This window comes from Schistocerca gregaria, chromosome 1 (genome assembly GCF_023897955.1).
Source record: "Schistocerca gregaria isolate iqSchGreg1 chromosome 1, iqSchGreg1.2, whole genome shotgun sequence".
In the NCBI taxonomy this organism is placed as follows: domain Eukaryota; kingdom Metazoa; phylum Arthropoda; class Insecta; order Orthoptera; family Acrididae; genus Schistocerca; species Schistocerca gregaria.
The window spans coordinates 366,575,360-366,596,613 of NC_064920.1; the positions used below are offsets into that span (position 1 = coordinate 366,575,360).

The 21,254-nt window shown below is 42.4% G+C and overlaps 1 protein-coding gene across 1 annotated transcript in view; it reads left to right on the forward strand.

The window, feature by feature from the left end:
* LOC126346894 (uncharacterized) overlaps nt 1-21,254 on the forward strand; it is a 482,372-nt gene that overhangs the window by 94,411 nt on the left and 366,707 nt on the right. Inside the window, exon 2 of the mRNA XM_050002226.1 lies at nt 7,767-7,832. Within this exon, the coding sequence (XP_049858183.1) occupies nt 7,767-7,832 (66 nt within the window). The remainder of the gene's footprint in view (nt 1-7,766; nt 7,833-21,254) is intronic.

A 21,254-nucleotide genomic window follows, 5' to 3' on the forward strand; every position in this document is an offset into this window, starting at 1 on the left:
TAGTGTAACTGAGGCGGAATAAGGGGAACCAGCCCGCATTCGCCGAGGCAGATGGAAAACCGCCTAAAAGCCATCCACAGACTGGCCGTTTCACCGGACCTCGACACAAATCCGCCGGGTGGATTCGTGCGGGGGACCAGGCGCTCCTTCCCGCCCGGAAAGCCGTGCGTTAGACCGCACGGCCAACCGGGCGGGCATATAGATACCTTAGGACTTCGATTACAACAACTGTACCCATTTAGATTTATATGGTGACCTTTCGTCTTGACGTCTTCAGTCGTAGGTTGTTTAGCTATTTTTCTGAAATTTCATGAGAACGAGTAGTTGGCATCGTCGAAGTTTCACCCTCTATAACTTACGGTCGACTGTAATCGAAACTGTGGTCAGAGATTACATGTTCCCTCGTCGATATTGTCTACGAGTCTTGAGTGGCAGTTACTGATTCGGTTTACAGTTTGTTACTTGAGATAGAAATTCACGGCAGGGAAAGGAGGAGGGGGCAGGGAATTACGCTCAATTTCTGTTCAGACTTTCCTCTATATTGTCGTATTGTAGTAATGCCAGTGGTTTGCTGGAATAAATGTGGGTGGTAGCTGTTCACAAATGGCTCTGAGCACTATGCGACTTAACTTCTGAGGTCATCAGTCGCCTAGAACTTAGAACTAATTAAACCTATCTAACCTAAGGACATCACACACATCCATGCCCGAGGCAGGATTCGAACCTGCGACCGTAGCGGTCGCTCGGTTCCAGACTGTAGCGCCTAGAACCGCACGGCCAAGCTGTTCACAAAAGAGGCATTTGTGCATCGCTGAATTTTAGTATGACATCGGTATCATTCTGCACGTATTCAGCCTCGGATAATTTATTCATTGGTCCGACTTTGCAATGCTGGTTATGTTACGTGATTCTGTTCTCGATAGATAGTTTTGTACTCACAATGTACGCATTTCGAGAGTGTGGTATACTTCAAACGCTGTTGAGAGTGGATGCCCCATCTCCTTTGCCACTCCAAAACACTCTTCGATTTTCTTCCGTTTTTTACACCGTCTTTGTTCTGACCTTTCATTATATTCGATAAGTCGGGTCATGTTGTCAGCTACGTTCGGAGAGTCATCAGTATATAAAAACTATACATGTTGGGATCCTAGCTGAGAAGAAGTGGTTTCGCTGTCGGCTGCTGCTGGCGACGGCGGCTGCTTCACACACGCTAGGTATCCCTCAGCAATCCCATGGAGATTTCTAGCAAAAGGGTGGTTCCCAGTACTTCATCTTGTGGTGTGTCATTGTGTTTCGGAGGTGATGACACTGTCATCATTCTTATTCAAACAATTGTTCCTTAAAGCGCACTCCAGATCTTTCACCTTGCAGTGCTGAAACCACGGATCGCATATTCCATTCGCACATGCGACTATAGCTTCTAAATAAATTTTAGATACTTCTATGAATCACATTCTTTCCATGCTGCTTAAAGTATTCTGTACTTAACGTTCATTTTCATTTAACTGATGCAGCATCTTTCATGGCCCTCGTGAAGATTAGGATGATTGTGTAGATATGTAAGTGCCGTTCTGTTTGTAGCGGTATTGAATTTGTTCGAAGATTCCACGGTGATGTCTATACCCGTACGTGGCGCATTATTAAATGAGAAGCACGTGGTGCAGTTGTATGTTAGTTTAAGTCAATCCAGACCTCAACGTAGTTTATATCAATCATTCTCCATTAGACGGTACATAGGCTGCAACAATTCGTATCTGAGTATGTTAATTATGTAGGTAGCATAGCTAGTCTCGAATAACACTACATGCTTAGAAATACTCCTGCATAAACTGAAAATTCTTAAATGATATACGCAGCTGCAGTGCACGTATGAAAAGGGTTAATCATGTGTGTGATCAGCACTAACTCTTCACGTTTCATTATTGAATATGTCACAATCTACTACTGCAATAAAGCCTACAAATACTGACGTGGTACTGTTATATTCAAGTTTCTGCTCGCTAGGTACAATTCAGTCTTTGCCGTGCAACTGACGTTTCTGTCACAGATACCTAGATTATAATTCAGTGCAGGTGAAAAGTGGATGCAACATACTAGTATAAAAATGCTTCCTTCCGACTCTTCACAACATGCGAGCCCCCATTGCTACCAAAATTTCAAGCATTCACAGAAGCGCTACCACGTTCGTCATAGCGCGATTTTAATCGTGATGCCGCAATGTCCCGTTACGGACGCGGGAACCGATACACATTTCCTGATTCTAGTATGTGCTGGCGACAAAGCCCAGTTCTGGCGAAAATGCTTCAATTACTAAATTAGTAACTCCGGCGTGCTACTTTGATGTTCGAATACCACGTAAGGAGGGTTGAGCTGGCCGCTGTCCGGAACCGCGCGACTGCTACGGTCGCAGGTTCGAATCCTGCCTCGGGCATGGATTTGTGATGTCCTTAGGTTAGTTAGGTTTAAGTCGTTCTAAGTCTAGGGGACTGGTGACCTCAGATGCCAAGTCCCATAGTGCTCAGAGCCATTTTTGAAGGAGGGTTGACAATACGACTCACCTTGTTGCCCAAGTTTTACACATTTCCCGCTACCAATACGTCCAAGAAAGTAGTTGTTGGTTCCTCATCACCTCCATTGCGAAATGAATTCTGAATTCTCCATTAGAACGGCTAGAAGCAAGGTTGTCGTGCATGTGATACAGTTCTCTCTCAACATTGTATGATAACAAGCTCTCGAACGATAGTTGATCAGTAGCTTCTGAATAAAACCGCTTTGGTTTTCTAAAATATTTTTCACATATTGAATATTGATACCGTTGAAACAGAGCAACATAGCATACACATTCGACTACGAGATAAGATAATCTCAAGTTTTGAGTTTCTTTTGATACCCATCAGTTTGCACATTTTTATTACGTAAGTTACCAAAATGCCAATCAAGTTTTCGGTTTTAGTTACCTTTTCAAAATTACCTTAAGGTCGAAACTTCCTGGCAGATTAAAACTGTGTGCCCGACCGAGACTCGAACTCGGGACCTTTGCCTTTGCCAGTATCTCGTCTCCTACCTTCCAAACTTTACAGAAGCTCTCCTGCGAACCTTGCAGATCTAACACTCCTGAAAGGAAGGATACTGCGGAGACATGGCTTAGCCACAGCCTGGCGGATGTTTATTGTCTTCATTCTTACAACTGATTCGTTGCGACTCGATACAAATTCCCCTCCTGTGCGAACCTCATTTCGGAGCAGCACTTGGACCCAACGTCCTAGGTTATTTGATGAATATACTCGAGTCTCTGCCTGTTAATGTTTTCTACGGGTACCACTCCTCGTCTGTTCTGCGGAGAACTTTTGTTTTTACGTTACCAGTCCACCTAGCTTTTTTTCTTTCTTTCCCACAGTCCATGGTTTACTACTGTACGATACTGTGCTCTAGACGTACATTCTCAGAAACTTCTCCCTCAGATTAAGACTGATGGGTGACATTGGCAGACTTGTGTTGGCGAGGAATGCAGTCTTATCCTCTGCCAGTCTGATTTTTATGTCTTCCTTACTTCGTCTGTGCTCATTCCGTACGACAAAGCCTCCATTCCTTCCTCATTTACAGTGAAGACAGCAGTTTTATCAACAAGTCTTACCATTACATTCAACCTGAATGTAAGTTCCACAATTGAACTTTTCTTCTATTTCCGTCATCACTTCTTCGATGTAATGATTGAGGAGTAGAGGTGAAAGACTACATCCCTGTCTTGTTGCCTTTCCTAATCCGAGCACTAGGTTCTTAGTCTTCCGTTCTCATTTCCAGTCTTGGTTCTGTAAGTATTGTATATTACCCTCTTTCCTTACAGCTTACACCGATTTTCTTGGGAATTTCGAACATTTTGTGCCATTCACGAATAGAATACTTTTTCTAGGTGGACAAATCCTATGAACGTGTCTTTATTTTTCATAAGTCTTGCTTTGGAAATTTGTGGTAAGGTCTTATGGGACCGAACTGCTGAGGTCATCGGTCCCTAAGCTTACACACTACTTAACCCAACTTGAATTAACTTACGCTAAGGACGACACACATGCCCATGCACGAGGGAGGACTCGAACCTCCTACGGGAAAGCCGGGCGGACCGTGACAAGACGCCTGAGACCGCTCGGCTACCCCGCAAGGCTAAGTCTTGTTTTCATTTTACCTTTCCTCAAACGAAACTAGCTCACATCTAACAGACCCTCAATTTTCTTTCTCATTCTTCTCTGTATTAATCTTCTCAGAAACTAGAGTGCATGAGATTTTGAGCTGATAATGAGATAGTTTTGCTGCTTACCTGTGTGTGCTGTGCCTGGGATTGTCTTTCAGTTAAACGCCGTTTCGGCGAATGTGTGTTCGTAATGTACCACAGTGGTCTTGCCGAAGAAACGGGACCTACAGTTAACCGCGGGCTCTGAACCGCGGTCATTCCTGGGAAATATTAACGTCATTCCGATATGACAGGTTGAAGACAGACTGAAATATTCCGTGGTTCGACAGGGATTCGATGGCGCGACCTTTCGGTTAAAACTTATACTAATAATAAAACTTTAAAATCATTGAGTCTGTACAATATAAAAAATTTCCAAGAGGTGATTACGGTTGATGAAGAGAGTATTAGAGAAAACAAGAAAACTATTTTCAAAAATTTGTATCTCTGAACACAGTAATATCCAAAACTACTAAACGAGTTCTCGTGGGGCAACAGAAAGTCCTTATTGCTTCAAAATCGGATCACAAAAGAAAATTAATTTAAAATTTTAGATGTTGGTGAGCTTAGTTTTTTGGACAGCTCAGTAACACGATCCTCACGGCGTAGCACATCAAAGAACCATTAGATAAAGCTGTTTCATTTTTACCTCTGAGAGACAGGTATTTTCGGAAGTTTACCTGAGCAATAGAATTAATTGCCACAATCTTACCTTCACGAATCCAGACCGACAGTGAATTTTCTTGACTTGGATGATTACTGGCTTCGCTTTGTGTATTAAAAACTTAACGGAAGTACTTCGCTTGTTTCGATAGGTTTCGTTTATATTTGACTGCTTGGTTTTGTGATTTAGGTGCCTACTTCTCACTTGTTCACGAGTGAAGACGCCTAGAATATGATAGTCTTTCTAAATACACCACAATAGCTTTAAGATAAGACTAAGCGGTCTCAAGAATCCAATGAAGATCGTGAGACGAGACTTGCTGCTGCTCGAGAACATCCGGCTATAATTCTCTGTTCGGAAACTTCATTTTTAAAGCGACACGCAACGTAGTTCTGATCGAGAGCGACATGCATTACGTCGCTCCTCACTGCATCTTTTAAACAAGTCCTCAGTCCATAGATACTACTTAGTACTACCCGTGTGAAGCGTGGGCGGGTCGCTAGTGTATTGTGACATTGAGTTATGTAGTCATTATAACGTATTCTTCCTTGACGTGCGGATAATTACGTCACGAGCTGCGGCTGTCAGGAAGCTGCTTAAGCTAAGGGTTGACACTTTTTGGGAGTTAAAATATGTCCATTGTATGTGCCACATGTGTTACTTGTGTAGCTGTGGGTATATTCCTGTGAAAATTTTTATACTGACGTTGCACTGGTTTCGGTTATGTTAAATTTTCAGCCAATATCAGTGTTATCATCCGTTATATTTGGAAATATTAAGGAGCTTACACCGTTCGTCCAAAAAGTTCCGAAACTGCTTTCATTCCATCGCGTATAAGCGCCGTCAAAGCAATAACTTCGGTGGCACCTTGAACAGCTGTAAACAACGGACTTTTATTCAACCAGTCAGTAGCGAAGAAGCAGTGCTAAGCAGTGCACGTATTAGTATTTAAGGTTATTGTGTCTCGTATCTTAATGGAGCAAACAGATCTAAATCAAGTGTTACGTACACTCCCTAGAATATTTAAACAAGACACAAATGTGTGCGAAGTCTGTACCGCACACCGTGACTCCCGAAAAAAAAAAAAAGCAACAACGCATGGAAAATATCATTACGGGTGACGAAAATGGTGTTACCAAACCAACCTACCAGAAAATGACAAAGCGCGGAAATGCACGTGAATGGTCAACTCTTCGGCAACATAACCGACATTCAAACCAATGTGATGTACAAGTTGAACGACATCCCAAAGGAGGACTTTCCTCGCAGTCTCAAATAATGTACGAACGTCCTGTACGTTGAACTCAAGTGGTGATTATGGGACGGAGGGGAACTACATGAAATATTAAAGCCACCATTTTAACATTTATTTTTTTATTAACGAAGTCTCGCTGGCTGGGTACATACTACCTCGTGCCGTGGTCTTCCATTGTGATGTAGCAATAAACGTTCGTGGCTGGCGGATTACGGGTTCGTTTCCTGTCTCCTACAATTATTATTGTTTCAATATTTTTCACTTCTGGAGTGTTTTGGGTCGTAATTTCTGTGAAATATTGAAATTTGCTAGGACATTCTGTGTAAAATTTCTTTCATTCCATCGCTCCGGCTAACACCGTAACAACTGTAAGATTTGAGACAAAAATACAGATTGTGGAGACTGTGTGTTTACATCATGTTCTGTGTACGTATATGGTGGAACAAATTGTAACGAAGGAGACAGTTCCGTTAAGTGGCTACAGGATGGTCCATATGTTGGGTACCACCCATCTAGAACATAAGCATGTGGATAAACAGAAATTTAAAGTCAAATACCATCCGACTGGAGAGAGGGGGAAAACTTCTGACGCTATGTTACGAATATGTCGGCATCACTGGAAGTCTCGTCCTTGGAAGCAGCTCGTAATTTTCAGATAGAAAGGGGTCATACGACATAGTAAAGACACAGAGAACTGCACGAGGAACATAATTGCACATTTCATTTACTATTACACGTCTCCATGCATACTCGTTTTTATGCAGAACAAGGCAAATGCTGGTGATAACATCTAATGGCTACACGATGTGATCCACGCGTTATTGAGCACATTGTTATGTGCTGGTTAACCGCTTCACCCGTTAATCATGGGCTTTGAACACATGAGCTGGAATGCGAGTACAAGCATTAACAATCCGCTCGCTGAGTTGTGCATGGTTATGGATCACATCTGCGTACACAACTGCCTTCATCTGTCTCTAGAAACAGAACTGTATGGGGCCTAAACGTGGGGACCTCTACGAACTATGCCTCTCTTGACAACGTGGCTATCCAGGAATGTCCGGACCGTTAGCCCGTAATGGAGACGTGTGGTGGGGGTGGGGGAGCGGGAGGCAGGCACCATCGTGCTGATAATGTCTTGCCGACGGCAGCGCATCTCCGTCTAACTACTGAAGGTAAAGTCCCTTCAAGAACGATGGTCCGTAGAATTCGCCAGAAACTTCACTACTTCACTGTTTGCTGAAGGATGGTCAGTCAGGGTAGCGTTGGTAGAAAAAGAAGAAACATCAAATGAAAGGCAACCTTCTTTTCCTCGTGTAATTCCCTGTCTGTTTCATTGTTCACATGACCCTCAAACCATTTGACAATTACGAGCTGCATCTAAGGAGGCGGCTTCTGACGATGCCGCTATTTTGGTAACATAGTCTTAAAGGTTTTCCCCATCTCCCATTTCAAATTATTTGCCTTTATATTTCTACTTATTCACCTGTTAATAGTCTTAGCAGGCTGGCTGCTTACATCGAGACCACCCTGTGTAGGGGACTTTCTGAAATGCTGTATCATATAGACAGTTTCTGAGTGCGCCCTTGTATTTAACTGGCTTGCGCTGTTGTTTGTTGCAGGAGAGGGGATTACCAGTGCCGCACCCGACGATCCACGGGCCGAGTGCTTACATCCCGCCGGACGAGGTAAGAGCACAGACAATAAACGCCTACAGCACCCTGCTTAGGCTGCCCGCACAGCACGCCCTCGCTCCTGATCTCCGCCCGCTAGTACCAACGAAACAGCCACCACAGTAGTCCCTGTGGCATCAGTAACCGGCACAACATTTTACAAGCTCTCCTGAGGAGTATGACCGTCACTTGATATGCTTACCCCATGCGTAAAATCTGACTTCTGCACTGAAATACGGCATAATACACAGGCACACTTTATCCCAGTGTCACATGCTACGGGCCTCGTGTGGTCAGGGTCCTCACAGCCGTACTTGCCGACACTGTAGCGGAAAATTAAGTTTCTAATTTTTGAATTAAAAATGGTAACACTGTTGAGCCTTATGTGGGCTGAATGTGAAGTGGTTTTGAAGAACAAGAAGCAGCAGATATTGATTTAGAATTATGGATATTACCAAACATTTGAATAATACATTCGATCTATTCCGATTTTCTGAATACTGAAACTTCTCCTTGGCTGGTGTAGGCTGATAGACATTTTTATATAGATGAACTTCGTTTGTAATATGTAGTACATTACTGGCAAGTTATGGGCAGTGAGCAGTTTCAGATGCTTTCTGTTTTTAGCATCAAGCCGTTAAACAGTTATTTCCTGAATGAGATTTTCACTCTGCAGCGGAGTGTGCGCTGATATGAAACTTCCTGGCAGATTAAAACTGTGTGCCCGACCGAGACTCTAACTCGGGACCTTTGCCTTTCGCGGGCAAGTGCTCTACCAACTGAGCTACCGAAGCACGACTCACGTCCGGTACTGACAGCTTTACTTCTGCCAGTATCCGTCTCCTACCTTCCAAACTTTACAGAAGCTCTTCTGCGAACCTTCTGTAAAGTTTGGAAGGTAGGAGACGGATACTGGCAGAAGTAAAGCTGTGAGTACCGGACGTGAGTCGTGCTTCGGTAGCTCAGTTGGTAGAGCACTTGCCCGCGAAAGGCAAAGGTCCCGAGTTCGAGTCTCGGTCGGGCACACAGTTTTAATCTGCCAGGAAGTTTCAGTTATTTCCTACTCCGCTTCAGTATCAACAAGGTAATACAAGGTAAAAAGGTATTTTTTTAATTGTTGCACTTTGCAAATTAAAAGTAATATTACGTTTATAATAGTTACGTCGGTGAAATGTGTGTCGGTATATTTAACAACTATGTAGCGGTAATTACGAGCGCAGGCATATTCTCACAAACACATCGAAAATCTGTGTATGTCTTCTTGAACATCACATATTGCGTGCAGAAACGCACTGTGTGGCGTGTCATATAACTGAAACGCTGTTAAGTAGTAACTTACAAACTATTTTTTAAGGTATTTAATAACCCAATGTGTCCTTTCACTTCTACAGATATAAACACAATCGTTGGAAAAACAAGGCTAAAATAATAGGTTTATACTGTGTCATTCTACAGAGGGACGGTGTACACCAGCAGACGGGCTACAGTCTTCTTGCCACAGAATGTGCATGCAGTTGGTGCAGTGTCATTTTTCTTAGTAAAAACATTACATAATGTACATTAAAATAATTTACAATAACGACAGTAATGCAATATAATACATTCTAGATGGAGACGAAACATCAGTGAGAAATAATGAAATCACACCACTTAACAGCAATAAGAAAATATAATTCAACTTAGTTTCAAATAAAGTAGCACATAGTTTCGTAAGACAATCTTTTGCACACAATTCCATAACAACTTTGGCTAATTATCCCATGAGCTGGGGAATTGTGCGCAATCGCACCTTCGTGATATTTCCAGTTAAACTAAACTGTACTGCTTTTTTAAAATTTAAAAATATTATAGCCAAAGTAGATCGCCGGCCGTTGGTGGCCGAGCGGTTCTAGGCGCCTCAGTCTGGAACTGCGCGACCGCTACGGTCGCAGGTTCGACTCCTGCCTCGGGCATGGATGTGTGTGATGTCCTTAGGTTAGTTAGGTTTAATTAGTTCTAAGTTCTAGGGCCAGAGCTATTTTTTGAAGTAAAAGTAGAGAAATGAGAAGATCCTTCCATGAAGCTTGTCTTCAGCTACTTATTACGAACGTGTCAAAATAACAATTTCTGCTTGAGTGCACACTATCCCTCAGTCTCCCCTATGAAGTTCGTAATGTAAAACTGATAACACACATAACAAATACATCAAAAAGAAATGGGTGTAGAAAGCCATTTATATTACAATGCTGTTGGCACTGTGAGTTAGATGCGTGCAGGATGACAAAGCAGAATTATTGACTGATAACGTTGTTAGTCACTGCCGCTACATGTGAAAACAATTTCTTAAGAACATACTGCAATATATACGTATACTATACAACGTAAATATTCAGAATAAAAAAAACACTGACTTAAAATTGTAGCGCATACTGTCGCTCTATCACGTAAAGTGTGTCTTAGTATATATTGCTGTGTTTTAATAAAAACTGATCCCTATTTGCAAGTAGGTGCATGGTATCGAACGAAAATTAGTATCGAAAGAAACTTCGAGGTATCGATACATATCTTTTACAAAATGAATAGACCTGAATAAAATAGACTCTCTCTTTCGGCTCCACCCTCTCCATCTTTGTATGTAAAATTTATTTATGTACAGTCGTTTCTAGTCTAGTTTCGCATAGAACGAGACAAGCGTTAAATGAAGTATGCTTTTATTTTCATTACCTATTAGAATTTTTAAAAAATTTGTATCTTGAAATAAGAAATTACAGGACAGATTATCAGAAAATGAGCTGAGTAGTACTCAAAAGTAATTGAGTTACTAGGTAAAGTTCCCATTCTTCCTCCATACAGTCACTCAAAAACCGTATTTTATCCTGTCTCTTCGCTGATAATTTGTTACGTGACACTGATAACAAGCTGCCCGCCGTCCTGCCGTTGCAAATAAACATTGGGCTGACACTGATCTCTCTGAAATTGTCGGGTACATTTTGGATAGCCATTCTGTCTGTTTATGGCACATAGTCTGTTTTAATCAATAATACAAAAATAAGTAAGTTAGTCGTGTTGTGAAAATAAAGGATTGCACGTAAACCAACTGCCAAGCGTCGCAAATGTTTTAGTACACTCGCTGTGTCACTCGCACCCACACCGCTCATCTGATTGTTGCACTGGTGATATTCACACGTTCAGTTGTAGAAAAACTTGGAACTGAATCATGTTGCCAAAATTTTGGGTAAATGATAAATATGTAATGAATCAGTACTGGAATCATTCAGTACGATGCCTGCTATTAGGTAATGATACGAGTAATAACGTAGATTGAAAAGTATGGAGTAAGAGGTATCCATATTTTTGCTATCCCTGTCTACGAGAATGAAGATGGTATATTAATTTTTTTATGAATGGGAACGTTTTGCGGAATTTTTTGCTTCAGCAGTTGTTTTTTTATTGCCGAAACAGTAATTAGTACTAACAGTAAAAGAAACCTGATGGAAGGAATGACGCTTCTACACCGCAATGCCATTTACACCTTCGTGTCACCTTGATGTCTGCTGACGGTTGATGTGTCCAGCAGTCCGATATTAGCACTGCCACGTGAGTGATAATTTCACGGCCATCATTTACTTACATTTGTGTACCCCTTCAGTTCTTTTGTTCTTTTTCTGCTGTACGTGAAGCGTCTTTTGTACAGGCTCCCCCCCCCCCCCCCCCTCACCCCGTTGCGAACAGCGGTTCCAGAGGTCGGCTTTGAGGAAGGATGGAAGGTGTGCATTACGCTAAAAGGTTTTCATGGGCAACGATATCAATTTCGTGTGGGTCGAATGAGATACGAGAATCGTCTTGCTTTTCTGAGCATTATTTTGCAGACGCCTTGCCCGTGAGAATCTTCAGTATCAGCGATGAGGTACCGACATTACAGATACAGCTTCTGTGCACAGCTCTGTTGGCCGTTCTATACCACTAACAAAGAATTTTGTATCGGGCGTGAGATCCGTTTCATACCACGAAATGTTTCCAGCAGGCCATGAAAGAACTCGGTAACGGTCGTGAATTTCTTCTACGTCAAGCTGTCTCAGCGAACACGGCAGGATGTTGCAGGTCGGCTATTGTAAAAAGTCTGTGGCAGAAAAGAACTGACACCGGAAGGCAGAGAGGAGAAATTTTGTGCGAAAGTTTACCACTCTTACTCTTGCTGGCTGGATACGCAAGCCTCATGCAAATAAACGAGTTACTTGTCGTCTCCTGAGGCACTCAGGCGAAATTAATTCCTCGTAAAATCACGAAACAAGGCATGAAACTGTGCTCCATCACCACATCGTGAAAAACTGGTCGGTATCTTTTCATCAATTTCAAACTTAATGTAGAAATATCCTTTCAACGTCGATTGCCACTTTAACGGCCAGAACAGAACTATCGAAAGCAAATTTTATTTTGTGTACCCGTCTTTGGCCATTTCCATATCTGAATATGTTGAAATTCACACATTTGTATGTAAAATTTAACATTAAAATATGTTAATTATGATTGGAATGAATTTTTTTTTCATTGAAATTATTCCAGAAAATACATTTAAAAGTAACTCCCACTAAATTTCTCGAAGCCATTTAGACAGTAAGGAAGAACAATTAAAGCAGTACGAAAAGGGCTAAGTACACAGAGTAAGATTCGCAAACAGTTTAAAAAAATAGACCTCCGCAATTTTATGCGTTGTGGGGCATGCAATAGGCTTAAAAGAATCGTTTGTAGCCCTGGTCGTCGAACTTCATTGTTCAAGAGGCAGTACTGACAAAGTGGGGTGAAACTTTGGGCCTCATTAGTACCGACCATAAAGCAACGTACATAAATTAATGTTCTGAGTTCCCCAATAGACTACCAATAGTGAGGGCACGGAAATTGGAAGCTGGTCCCCAAGTACTGGTTATTAAAAGTTAGCACCATTCTGGAACACTTAGTGTGGACAGTTCTATGCTGCATGGATGTGTGTGATGTCCTTAGGTTAGTTAAGCTTAAGTAGTTCTAAGTTCTAGGGGACTGATGGCCCCAGATGTTAAGTCCCATAGTGCTTAGAGCCATTGGAACATGCAAACTGCTGATACCCTCAGCGACCCCAAAGTTACGACACTGTAATTGACTGACGAACCATTGCTGCTTTGTCTGTGCGAGTGGATGATTTATTGGTCAATGGCAGTAATTGTACTTCCATTTAAATGTAATACGCAATATGAGGTACGAATAAAAATGCTTACTAAATATTTTGAATATCTTTTTTTCCGCTAGTTGCGTCTGTGACAAGAACATTAATTTCGTTTCATATTCCTTGTTAGATATATGTACTGCATTTGAAGATGACTGTCTCTATAATGCGCAATCAGAAATACATGTTGCCTCCAACTAAAAATTCACATCATAGCAGCTGATCTCAAGCGCACCTGTGAGCTGTCAGTATTGGAAGGCGCGCAATAAAACATTCCCCCTCTCACATCCTCTAACCCTGTAGACACCGCTTTACCTACCCCTCTGACCCCGAGATAAGAGGCCAACTTCACTTAGCTCACGGTGGAATTCACCAACGTTATTGAAATTAAGCAGGTCTTAAAATGTTGCTGTCTCTTGCTGTGATAAATCTTGCTTTAAACTAGCGTGTGCTAGCTCACCGGCCGGCCGGGGTGGCCGAGCGGTTCTAGGCGCTAGAGTCTGGAACCTCGCGGCCGCTACGGTCGCAGGTTCGAATCCTGCCTCGGGCATGATTGTGATGTCCTTAGGTTAGTTAGGTTTAAGTAGTTCTAAGTTCTAGGGGACTGATGACCTCAGAAGTTAAGTCCCATAGTGCTCAGAGCCATTTGAACAATTTTGGCTGGCTCACCACAAACATATAAATTGGTCTGTATATTACGTATATCCGCAGTTCGACATTGTGGTTATAATGCTTTCACTTTGTCAGGAAGTCAGTCACCGGACTATTTATTAATAAGTATCTAGGACGTATTTCTTGCTTAGACGACATAAATTATCTGGTTCCGCGTATTAATGATTTTGTTTTCTATAGTATGATACTCATCAGAGTTATTGAACACGGACCCTTAGGCACTAGCGGTATCGTTAGTCATAACAAGAATTTTCCACGAAGTCAAAATTAATATTAAACGAACTGCTTTGACTATGAGCGGTTTCAGTATTCGTTGGTATTACACTTTTCCGGACAATATCACTTATAATGTTGTTGCTATCATAAATATTATTTATTCTCCCGTTTTCTTTGTAGCTTATTTCGTAGAAGTATGCAACGACCAGACAAATAACCATCGTTACCTTTTTCGTTGAAGTCAAAACTGTAATCACATCATTTTCTTTAAAATCCGTAATGTTAACTCTGTCATGCACGATACATATCTGAATTTCAAAGATGCAGAATGATATTCACTTTAATAAAATTCAACACGTAAAATACTTTCATCTTGTAACTAGTTCTGCTCAGCATAAACGTCATTTTCCTAACAATGAAAATTTAATCTCATTCAAGTATCAGCAAGCGTGGATAAATATCAAATGATCATAACAGAACAGGAACACACACAATTTCTTTACATAGTTACCTCTGATTTTACAATTACAAAAAATAATTCCGGCATTGGCTCTTACAAACAACGGCGGGTTCCTCTGTCGGTCGCTGCCGTAGGCTAACGTTGTCGCATTGACAGATTCGGCTGTATCTTGCTTCCAGTTAAGTAATAGCCCACAACAATATTATTGGACCTGCAAGAGAAGGGGCCGGCCGGTGTGGCGGAGCGGTTCTAGGCGCTTCAGTCCGGAACCGCGTGACCGCTACGTTGGCAGGTTCGAATCCTGCCTCGGGCATGGATGAGTGTGATGTCCTTAGGTTAGTTAGGTTTAAGTAGTTTAAAGTTCTAGGGGACTGATGACCTCAGATATTAAGTCCCATAGTACCCAGAGCCATTTGAACCATTACCCGTCCAATGTCGATGTTAACGGGCCCAGGCGAGGCACAGAGCTTTGTGCCGTGCAGTCATCGAAGCTACAGGAGTGGATGGCCCGGCATTGAAATCTGGAGCAGTTTGCGGAAAGATTGCACTTCTGTCACATTGAAAGAGTCTCTTCAGCCGTAGTTGACCCCGTTATTGCAGATCTTTTTCCGGCCGCAGCAATGTCGGAGATTCGATGTTTTACCGGATTCCTGATATTCACGGTACACTCGTGAAATGGTCGTATGGAAAAATCCCCACTTCATCGCTGCCTCGGAGATGCTGTGTCCCATCGCTCGTCCTCCGAGTATAACACCACGTTCAAACTCACTCAAATCTTGATAACCTGCCATCGTAGCAGCAGTAACCGATCTAACAACTGCATTAGACACTTTTACAGAGGCGTTGCCGACCGCAGCGCCGTATTCTCCCTGTTTACATGTCTCTGTATTTGAAAACGCATGCCTATACCAGTTTCTTTGGCGCTTCAGTGCAGTAATGCGCAGTACGGCTACGGAGTCAGCTTATTCTGAGTTCGGTACCAGATACTCTATGTTTCTGAGCGTCAATTGTAGGCCTCCTTCAGCCGGTATGGGTGCTAGGTGGTGATTCGCTTTTCTCTAATAAAACAATGTATGAAATTTTCTGTTATTTACGATAACATGTGATTATTCCAACGTTTCGCTATACTTATGCTGTAGGTCGAAACAAAAAAATATTGTATTTTGCTATATTTCCTTGTTAATTAGACCCAGGTATAAATCTCTCTTGCACACATCCGACTTCCTATTAACCGGGAAATCACAGCAAGACGTCATCTGCCCAATGTGCACTCTGTCAGCGCTACTACGTTAAACATTTGCGTTGTGGTATCACATTTTTTCTGCAAACATTGTTACCTTCAAGGGTTTTATGCTCTCACTGAAGACAGTCGTTTATAAATGGATGTTTTTGGAAATTGTAGCTAACATCTTAAGGCAATACCTATGACATCTCTCCATATGTAAATATTTTTCAAGTTGCTTCTTTGATAAAATTTGATTTATGTGAAAAATAATAATATCATTATGATACAAATTCTTATATGAAGGAAAATATTATTACTTCGATTCTGTATAAGGCTACCGTTTCATATTTGCTTCTATAGCATGATGTATTTTAACATCAAAAATTCTAGTGTTTAAAAAGATTTAGCAACACTTAAATTTGTATTAGATGTTAACGACTTCGTCATTTTCAGAGACTTTTTCGTTAGGGTGGATTTTGGATGCTTGCCTCGTAAGCGCTGATGAACATACGCTCTAATGGATACATGCACAAATTAATGTGTACCTTAAATATTTAAAAAGAAACTGAGGGGTCGGGCTTAACACCTCTGTTCCCGACTCGAGTTCAAGCCCAGCTTCACTTTCCCAGAGTTTTTAAAATTTTGAAATATAAATACCTCACAAAATAATTAATATGTGTGTGTGTGAAATCTAATGGGACTTGACTACTAAGGTCATCAGTCCCTAAGCTTACACACTACTTAACCTAAATTATACCAAGGACAAACACACACACCCATGCCCGAGGGAGGACTCGAACCTTCGCCGGGACCAGCCGCACAGTCCATGACTGCAGCACCTGAGACAGCTCGGCTAATCGCACGCGGCAATTAATATGTCTTGAAATTAAAAAGGATTAAAGAGAAGATGTGACTTTATAATTCAACGAAGAGTCCGAATAAAAGAAAGGAAATGAAGTGTATGTTACAAAAAAAGTAAGGTTAGGGCAAAGGTTTCCGTAAGCTGAGAGTTCATTAGATACGTAGCACGAACTAGCACTAAGTGTGACCAAGTTTTATTTATCTAGTTCCCATGGCCGCAAATGGTTTTTTTTAATGACATGTCACTAGTTAACGATTGTTTCAAGCTCAACTACTCTTGACGGCTTCATAAACAATTCTCCTCTTGCTGCACTTGGAAATTCCTTGAACGCCATTCCGAGCCATGTCGTGTCAAGTATATAAGAACTGCCACACGCTTCAAGCTGTTGTCACTGACTGTGATACGATCAACTCTCCGTAATTCGAAGTTCTAAGTAGCTAACAAATAATTCAAATAATTGGGTATTCGGTTTAAGAAAGTTTGTTTCACTGATAAAGGAACAACCAGGAAAAAGCCGAAACGGAAGTAAAAGTTAAACAGTACTGCAATTTGACACATTCGTATTTCTTTAGAGAGGGAAACGGAAAGTAAGAACTAGACTTCAAAGTAAAAAAAGTCAATTTTTTTTCCTTAGTGTCGCCTCATTCCAGTCAGAAGACTCATGAACGATTGACTTAGCCTGTTTCAATCGCGCAACCCCGGACAGGTACGTTTTTGTGTTCTAGACTGAGTAACAAGAAACCCCATGAAAGCGAGATCGCAAGTCCACCCTTCAGAAAGGCTCATTTGAAAGTGTTGTGTCAACAAGTATGACAGGAAATATATTAACTACTAATAAGTCACCATATGTATCACGGAGGGCGACACGAAAATGAGAGTCCGGGATGTTGCACAGATCAACTTTATATGGAATGTATGTCTTACACTTCACAAAATGGACTTCGTCGACTTTTATGAAATGTTCAGAACAAACCATTAACTTGCATCATGAACACCGAATGAAAAATGGCACGACACAGTGATCATAAAGTGTCGCACAATCAAGATCGAAGACGAACTCCTTGGAGCTCAAAACCGTGCAGGACGTTATCCTCTCTTAAAGATGCATGTAGAGTCATATCGGCGTAACTGTGTGATGAGAACTGATGGAATGTGATGGCGCGCAACCGCATTCGAAATGGTTTGTCGTGGAGTTTATCGAGAAACTGGCTATCCTTTAAGGTGTAGCTGCAGATAGTGCGATCATATGTTTTGTAGCACGGAAAAACAAACATCCAGTGGCTGAATTCGTTCAGTGGTTCCAGGTGGTATGAATTTCAGAAGGGATAGTTTCCTCTAAAGGAGTGTGATCTTTGTACGCAATCGGGAACCAAGCAAAAACAAATTATTTTGATCAGCTACTGGCCAAACGCAGTGCTCATACCATAGGTGTAGTTCCCATACGCCCATTTTTCCGCTGTTGCTTCGTGTGACGTAATTATTCCCTACAGTCCTTGCACGATCATGCACAAGAGAAAGAATCATACGGAGCAGAGCACCTCCAACTTTTCGCAGCACAATAAAGAGCTTTTAGACAATGTACCAACCCGATTAACAAATGTGCAAATGTGTGTGAAATCTTACTGGACTTAACTGCTAAGGTCATCAGTCCCTAAGCTTTCACTCTACTTAACCCTAAGGACGGACACACACACACACACACACACACACACGCACACACACACACACACCCGAGGGAAGACTCGAACCTCCGCCGGGACCAGCCGCACCTGATTAACAGACGGCATAATTGTGTATGAACGGGTTAAGGGATTGATGTCAGTTGTTCTTGATACAACTCTCTTCGTACTTCTTATTTCCAGGATGCCTTTTATAAGCATTCCCTCCCCACATCGTGATTGGTCGGAGCTGAAAAGAAATTCCTTTTTCGGACCGATTTCGCAGATCGCTGTGCATCAGCAAGTTGATGCTTTGTTTGAATTTTTTTATCTTACGTCTTCCAATACTGCCGCTCTGTTTGAAATCACACAACCATGCACTGCTTGCCTTAAAATCACTGTATTATACGTCGCGTGAAGTTTGATGTCCATGGCGTAGAAATTCACTATAATGCGCGTTCTATAAATTGTATCGAGCATCCTTGAAACGCGCAATCACCAGTCTTCGTAGCGAGAGCGCATTGTCCTCGCTTGAATATTCGTAGTTTTCCTTACGCACTATACTGTATTATTGCTGCGAACTTATTCGAAATATCTTCATAATTTTTTTTTCTATGCTGCGGATCATCTTCCATGTTCAGTACCCGCTCCTTGGACAAAGAGTGTCCTTTACTCCGTTTCACTGGAGACGCCATTTGTGGCTCCTGCCCCAAAAGGATGATGAAATACATGGCTGGATACCTGTTTCAATATCACTTTCACTTGTTAAGCACGTATCGACAGCATTGTACTCGTCGTGTACATTGTCGGCACAGTGAAGCGCATACTATGCCTCACATTTCATTGACTCATCTTGCACAAAACCTAATATTTCATTTGCCACTGCGAAATTCTTTGGATTCCTTTCTGATAAAATTACAACTTCAGCAACTGTTCTACATATAGCGCAATGTTACGAATGTTAATCGTTGCCATTCCTGTGATTTGTTCAATACCAGTAGCAATTTAGCACTGTCTTATTCTTCGACTAAGCAGTTCATCTAAGCTCCGTAGACTCATGCTGTGCTCACCATTGAATACGTCGAGTCCTGCCCCCTGTTAGCAACAAATACTGTGGTTTCGTGGTAGACAATGACCGGGGGGGGGGGGGGGGGGCGTCGATTGCCGAAACGTTACTGGTCTTTTGCGACTTCGCACTCCAGGGGGTCCTTGTAAGCATCTTTCAACATGCTTAAAGAGGCAGAGACTCCCCACCGATACGCTTTCTACCTCAGTAATGACGACATGTGGATGGTAGAATCGCGAAACTTTTCGCTATATCCTTTTCTTTTTCTCTGCACATTCCCTGATCTCTTTGACCTATTTCCTTTCTGCGAAAGTCAAGCCCTTCTACTTCTTTGGAGTCATTTTTGTTACTTATTTACGTTCAGCAGTAATGGTGTATTGTTACGCAAACAAAGCAGTGCCGTGAAGAGCTGAATGACGGAACCAATATCTACTGACGAAACAATTCGAATTGCCGAGTATTGCATAGTCACTGACTTCGAATAACAGTGTGCTCGCTGGCAGTCAGTGACGTCAATCGGTTCGACGTAATACGACTAGTCCGTCCGTGTAATGAGATAAATGTAGCGTGCGTGTATCAGTTTGTGTGGGAGTATTGTTCCTGCTTCTGTGTGACAGAGCGTAGGGCGCCACCTGCCGTGATGCACAAAGCTTTTAGAAAGGTTCTCCGCGAGCCGTTGGTAACTCAGCTGACGCTGCATTGTAATGCTCGCCGAGCATCTGATGGAGGCAGGTTGCGTGTCTGTCAGAGCGGGAAGGGGGTTGAAGTAGAACGGGCAAAAGGGGGGGGGGGCGGGGAGGGGACGAGAAGTAGTTACCACAGCGAGCGACGTGCGTGTCGGCCAGGAAACACAGCTCTTGCCGCGCTGAGGGCGGCCCCGGCTGTGGCGGAATGCTACTGCCGGAAACAGCGGCCGGCGAACCGTACGTGCTAAGCGCTCGTCAGCGGGCAATACGAACTGCGTGACCGCTATTGCTTCCTCCCCCACGGCACCTGCCGCTGGCGTGGGCGTCAGGGCATTACGGACGCTGGCCGAGATATGGAAAGTGCTCGTGACGCGGCCTAACAGCTGCCAACAACCCTAGCTCGTGGCCTGCCTTGCTTGCTTGCTTCATTCCAATTAAGCAACCTGTAGAATTCTGGCATGATTTTTATTACTCTCTATTATCTGCGCCGGCCGGTGTGTCCGAGCGTTTCTAGGCGCTACACTCTGGAACCTCGCGACCGCTACGGTCGCAGGTTCGAATCCTGCCTCGGGCATGGATGTGTGTGATATCCTTAGGTTAGTTACGTTTAAGTAGTTCTAAGTTCTAGGGGACTGATGACCTCAGAAGTAAAGTCCCGTAGTGCTCAGAGCCATTTGAGCCACTCTATTGTCTGCGTCAATGAGCACGCGAGATTACACGGATGACCGAAAATAAGGAAAATAGTAAATAAGCGTGCTTTCACGGGACGCTACTGTTTACTCTATTTCCAAAATATGATGCTTGTCCAATTTGAAAGCCCATTGCGCTATTAATGCTTTTGTCGCCTGAACGTACCTTCCTATTTACAAATTTACACTTCCAAACGTACTGTATTTAGTAATTACGTGCTTTTGGTCCCCTTTCGCGAAATAATTCTCCTGTTAAGAAACTTCAACATCGCAGCGTGTCAGCAATCGTTGGTTAATATATTAAAAAACTAAACCCGCCTCGATTGCGAAAAAAGCACCTAGTGTTATGTGTTAATATATTAACCAACGATTGATGACGCTCTGCGATGTTGAAGGTTCTTAAATTCGTACCAGCCGAGGTGTCAGATGCAGCAAGTAGATTGTTGTTCTGAAGAAGGTGCAGTTATCTTCGCCGAAACCTGGGTTAACACTTAACACTAGGTGCTTTTTTCGCAATCGAGGCGGGTTTTTAGTTTTTTAATATTCTCCTGTTATTTTCTGTTTCTGTTTTTCATTCACTTTTCCCCCTAAAGACTGTTTTATTTTCCGAGGAATCGAAACATCGGAGTAATCAAACGAATTTTGTTTTGCGTGAAGTTAAGACAACAAATAAAAAATTTAAGTTTTGGCCATGACACTGTAATTATCTCAGAGACGGCAAGTCCTT